Source organism: Astatotilapia calliptera, chromosome 10 (genome assembly GCF_964374335.1).
Source record: "Astatotilapia calliptera chromosome 10, fAstCal68.1, whole genome shotgun sequence".
Lineage (NCBI taxonomy): Eukaryota > Metazoa > Chordata > Actinopteri > Cichliformes > Cichlidae > Astatotilapia > Astatotilapia calliptera.
This window is the reverse complement of record NC_137431.1, coordinates 12802616-12808615: the sequence shown is the minus strand read 5'-3', so window position 1 is coordinate 12808615 and position 6000 is coordinate 12802616. Positions and strand designations below refer to the sequence as shown.

The window sequence follows — 6000 nt, the reverse complement described above, 5'->3', positions numbered from 1 at the left end:
GCACCTGTTTGATACCCAACCTAGCCACTAAACTGTCATATCACTCCAAAACATTATTTCTTTTAATGAGAGGTAAGTTAATCTCTCACAGCAAAAAAAAAAAAAAAAGCACAGCACGTTTATGTGGTTCTGTGATTGTTAAATATGGTACACTTACACTGATCTAATGAAAAGGAATAAAGTAAAGTGGTTCAGCGAGTTGTTTTCAATGATAACAAATACACCGCACAATATAAAATGAAAAAATGAATCAGTAGGGCGACAGATGGGGTTTTTGACAAGCTTGGACAATTCCAGGCAGGTTCCTGCACGTCCCAGTCTTTCCACCCCACCTTAGTAACTAATATTGTTCCAGCAGCTTGAGTTAGATTTATCTTAGGACAGATATGAACATAACAGGTAACAATGTAATTCAATTTCAGGAATACAAAAAATGAGCATTCAAGTTACCAGTGATGTGTTCCACATCTGTTTGATGTTTTTGTGAATTTATGCTCTTTGTGAGCAGTGTCAAAGTAAAGTCACCAATATCCTTTCAATAACTGTCCCAGTGAGAGTGTTTCAAATTATTTGAAGACACAGAAAACATCAAAGTGACTTTCCAGCACAAACTGTAAGCTGCAATCAACTGTTTTAGGGCAGAGTGACTTACAATAACTCACTGTCACACACACCGAGGAGTGGCTGACAGTTGGTATGTTGCATTCTCTTCCATGCTACTGAGCTGTTAATATCGAGCCTCTCTGTACACACCCTGATCCCTTCTATTCAAAAAGAATTCACAAGCCTTTATGATTAAAACAAAAAACTTTATTCCAAAGTCGCTGAACAGAAATTTTTATTTTTCACTTTTTATACAAAAAGCAGAACACAAACTTGCTAGTTGTCCGTGAAGTAAACAGTAGTCATTGCTCATAAACCTGTTGGTGAACTTTTAGAAAGAAAGAAAGAGACACATTTTTGTGGCAGCAGCACAGATAAGCACTATCTACACTGGCAACAGGGTAGTGTTAGCAATGAAACATCTTACTAGGGCCTACGCTTTACACATCTACAGTTCAATTATTTAACAGTAAACATTCATGGACACCCCAGAAGGGCAATACATGTCCAGTTTTTGAGTAGAAATCCCCAATGAGATTACACAACAACAAAGCAACATAGCAATCATAAACAGTACAGTGAACAAGTCTGGCATTTATTTGTCCCAGTTATTAAAAAATGAAATGACAACTCAACACATTTCAGACATCGGCACCTATATACTGGAGTATGTATGTGGAGTACTGAAATAGTCGTGTAAGTTCTTTATTTGTGCAGAAAAAGCTGGAATCAGTCAGCTTTGGTTGGTGCGTCACATTGGGAAGTGGAAATAATTTGTAATAGTTAAAAAGGAGTGAGCTTAGCCAACCGTTGTAATCTGCACATGACTTCTGTTTAATGCTAGGAGCTTAACACACTTGATTTTCTCAGCTGAAATGTCATTGGTTGAGATTTGCTGTCTGCAAATGCAAGCTTTTTGGCAAGGAAGAAAAAAAAGGTAGCTTTGCAAAGATAACATGTGTGTTCAGCCAAATATATTTTAATCCTGTCAACTACACTATAGCAGCAAGTAAAATGTCAATAAAGCAGCAAGTAAAATGTCAATAAAGCAGAATGCAGTAATAACCTGATATTTAACTGAAAAAGTACTAAGAAGAGATATAAAATGTTGACAGATATTTTATTGTATATGCTCATCTTAAACTGGAGAGCAGCAAACTAGAAGTCTCAGAAGAGAATCCAAGAGAAGCTCAGTTTATCCATAGACAGTATAAAACATGGAAGTAGCTTTGAGGCAAAAAAAAAAAAAAAAGAAAGAAAGAAGAAGAAGCTGTATGAAAGAGTCTTAAAACAAACCAGCATTACATCATCTAAGGATCTGGTTTCATATCAGCCTCATCATATCAGTTTTTTAAAACCAAGATGGCAACGTCATCTGAAAGCTTCAAAACTTCAAAGACTTCAGAGACCAGGGAGCAGTGTCACAGAAGCTACATCCATTTCTATACTGTCAACAAGTCTTCCTTAAAAAAACATGATGAAATTAAGAAAAACTGTGAAATAAATCCAGAATTTTATGAAACATGCTGCTGACATAAAATTTTAAAACAAAACAAAAACATTGTAATATGTCAACATTTTTTCTTGGGATTTTTTTTCCAAATAAATAAAAGTTTTAACTTATTTGCAAGTCACTGCTTTTCTCTTTTTACTCACATTTTAATATAAGGTTAATATCTAAAAGTAGCCTCTATGGTGGAAGTGTTCCAGAGGTGCACGGGGAGAGTTTCTTTACAGGGAAAAATTAGATTTCAATCAGAAGTTTTTGCTTTTCATGGGCGGTCGCAAAACTTTCTGAATGCATCACATCCACATGATCAGCCCAATAAATTTGTGTGAATGAACAAATTGAATTCAAGAAAAATACATCTATCTAATCATCATCGTCATCGTCGTCATCGTCATCATCATCATCATCATCATCTCCACTGCTGGGCTCAGACTCTTCATCGTCTGAACTGACCTCTTTTTTCTTCTGCAAGGCTGTCAGATGCTCTGCCTCCTCGGGTTTGCTGAAGCACCCCCACCAAACAGTCACACACAAACACAGATGCAATGAGAAGGACTATTTGTGGGATACTGGCTTCAATCAAAAGGGAAGCAAATATACAAAACAACACTGGTTTACCTCAGCAAAAAAAAAATATTATATATAGAGAAGGAGACACCCAGACTCCTCGACTTGAAACCAACCCAGCCCAGAGCCCAGAAAATCAATGAACTGATTCTTACCTTCGACAGTTCAAGACTTCTGCACTAAAACCCATTCACTGTTCCCTGGATCTTGGATTTATAAAATGACAAGTGCTGTGAAGCAACAGTTGTTCTTGCAGCTGCTGCTCACCGAGAAAGCAGAAGATTTTGCCCAGACAGCTTTCACCTGCCAAAGCTGTAATGTAACCCATTAGTAGAAGGCAGCAGAGCGCATTTAACTCAGTTCACCGCAGCAGTATCAGCTTTTCTTTATGTTGAAGACCACGTACAATTACCTCAAAAAGGTGCTCTAGTTAAAATTGACATCTATAAAATTTACAATAAAATAACCTGTGATTGAAAGATGCTAACTAAATGGTAAAATGCTAAAGATTATACAGAAAAACAGCCTCACTCATTCAGTTAGAACTGCTGCTGTGAACAAGTATTAATAACCACCATTATAAAAACCAACCATGATTATAATCCATAACCTACATTTAAAAAATTCTGTTACAAAGTATTCAGTAGTCACAATCAGGACCAACTTTGTAGAAAAGTCTCAATAGTATATACACACATACAAAAGTGTACAGACTGGAAAGGGTGTTTGAGCTCTAATACTGAAATAACTGAATAAAAAAAAAATACATTAATATTCAAGACATTCACAATAGAGGAAAAAACATAGACGAAGATGCCCTTATCCTTATTAGTCATCTCCTCCAGGAAAATCAACCCAACAGCCAACCAGAGTCCACACCAGTCCCAAAAGACAGAGTTCTCTGGCCCTCACCACACAGTTGGGTCTTTGAAATCGTGCTCGTGCAGCTCAAAGTCATCTTCCCTTCTCTTTTTCTTGTAGAACTTCACTGCCATAATGATAGTGAGAATGAGCAGGATTACACCACAAGCACCTCCAACTATGATCGCCAGGAAACTTATCTCAGAGAGGGACACTAGGAGCAAGAAAGAAGACAAAGTAAAGATGAATGAGCGACCCAGTGGTTAATCACACTGTCCTGCTTCATTCAATCATATGACACATACTAAAACGTTCTCTATTTTTTTTAAATGTCTCTTTTCCCTCACTGTACTGCTTCTGATAACGATGCGATGAATGAGTCAAACTTTTCATCTCAAAAGTAACAGAGTCGTCATATATGCAACGCATCAGTCTTTAAAAGACTTATTCTAATACATACACATACAAATGTCTCTGGTGCCTTACAAACTACTGACCATCATTTGAAGTTACTGCAATGAAATTTTGGCTAAATAGCCCAGCCTGCTGTATTTTTCTCTGTCTTTGAATTCAGCCCTCTGTGGATTAATCATTTTAATTTCCCTCAAACAATGTGGCATCTTTTCGCTCCTAGCACATCATCCAGTCCAGATCAGAGAAGATATTGAGCATGATCTTTTTTGATCATTGTGAGCTGATGTTTTCAAAGTCTTCCTTTATTTGTTTTTAGCAGTTTAGCAGATTGTTTAGCAGATAACAAACTGTGTAGCAAACCAAATCATGAATCATATCATTCAATCCACGAGGTGTCATTTTTGATATTGAGGTCCAATAGTCTAACCTTTGTTGATCACTCTGAGGTTGATCTCTCCAATATTGCCTTGAAAGTCTGGAGGGTTTCTCACTTGGCAGCTGTAGGTGCCATTAAAAGTTGGATTCACGTCCTGGAGAGTGATGGAAGCATCTTTTCTCATGATATCTCCCGACCACACTACATGCCCTTTGAACTGCGGAGACGTTGGAGGGTGAGGCGTTTCATTCTCGTAGTAAAACAGCTGCCACATACATTACAGAAAAAGACAAAAAAAAGGAAGTGCAGAAATAGAAAATATTAACACACACTGGAAACTTTAAACATATAAAACTAGAAGCTAATACAAGACTGAAATTGAGAGGAAGAAATTAGGTATTATTTGAAAGTCTTATGGACTGAATTTTATTACATTTAAAAAAAATCTATTTTATACTCACAGACTCGCCGGGTTTTGAATTCAGGGGTTGGAAGTACCAGGATACTGTGACAGAACCTGGAGTCACTGGATGAGTACTACTGAAGGTGCAGCTTAGTTTCACATCCGTCCCATTGACTGCTTCCATTTCCTTCTCCGTTCTAATTTCTATCCCAGTAACATGCCGCACACCTGAAATAAACACGACCAAACGAGAACAATCAAGATTGAAGTTAGTTCAAACTGCCCATTTCATTAAACACAGTAATGTCCTTGACACACCATGTCATGTGCCTCAGAACTTTACTGCCTTTCAATATAAAATGTGAGTTTGTTACTTTCTTATGGCAACGACATGACAATCTATTCCACAGCCTGACTGTGGTTTTACATGTCTGCCAGTACAACAACGAACACAGCAAATTGTAATTTAACAACATCTGTACTTGCACACCTACTATGAGGTTAGTGTTAATCTACCTCAAGATCTGCTAATTGGAGCCCTTTTAGGGAACTTTTAGAACAATCTGATGATAATGAATTACAATAGTCCAGCCTGGAAGCAATAAACAGATTAGGATGTTTCAAATTTTAGTGATATGTTGCAGATGAAAGATGGCAGTTTCAGAGACTTCCAGCACCAGTAAGACACAGGATTTCTTTCCATGCTAAATTAATGGGATGTGAAGCTCTTTAGTATAATGGTTAACAGATCCCTGGTAAATAAGGAAGCAGCTCAACACAGACAGAAGAATAAAAGTTAAGAAACCACATTAACCTTAATAAAAGAAGAGTAGTTACGTTTTTAGAAATAACTATTTTTTGTGCTATACAAATAAACTTGCCTTTAAATCTGAATTACTGAAAAACTTATCAACGCTTTCCAAGGCTCTGTGGGAGCACACAGCTGATACTCTTCAAATAATAATAATAATAGATTGGATTTATATAGCGCTTTTCAAGGCACCCAAAGCGCTTTACAATGCCACTATTCATTCACTCTCGCATTCACACACTGGTGGAGGCAAGCTACGGTTGTAGCCACAGCTGCCCTGGGGCAGACTGACAGAAGCGAGGCTGCCATATCGCTCCATCGGCCCCTCTGGCCAACACCAGTAGGCGGTAGGGTAAAGTGTCTTGCCCAAGGACACAACGACCAGGACAGAGAGCCCGGGGATCGAACCGGCAACCTTCCGGTTACAGATACGCTTCTCAACCCCCTGAGCCATG

General features: G+C 37.9%; 1 protein-coding gene across 2 annotated transcripts in view; it reads right to left on the bottom strand.

Moving 5' to 3' along the window:
• Window positions 1-788: 788 nt before the first annotated feature.
• mpzl2b (myelin protein zero-like 2b) overlaps window positions 789-6000 on the bottom strand; it is a 20385-nt gene continuing 15173 nt past the window's right edge. For both annotated transcript variants that reach the window (XM_026181835.2, XM_026181834.2), the window contains exons 2-5: window positions 4793-4962; window positions 4383-4596; window positions 3593-3755; window positions 789-2615 (exon numbers count right to left, since the gene is read on the bottom strand). In XM_026181835.2, coding sequence (XP_026037620.1) covers window positions 2477-2615; window positions 3593-3755; window positions 4383-4596; window positions 4793-4962 — 686 coding nt within the window. In that variant the 3' untranslated portion in view covers window positions 789-2476. The remainder of the gene's footprint in view (window positions 2616-3592; window positions 3756-4382; window positions 4597-4792; window positions 4963-6000) is intronic.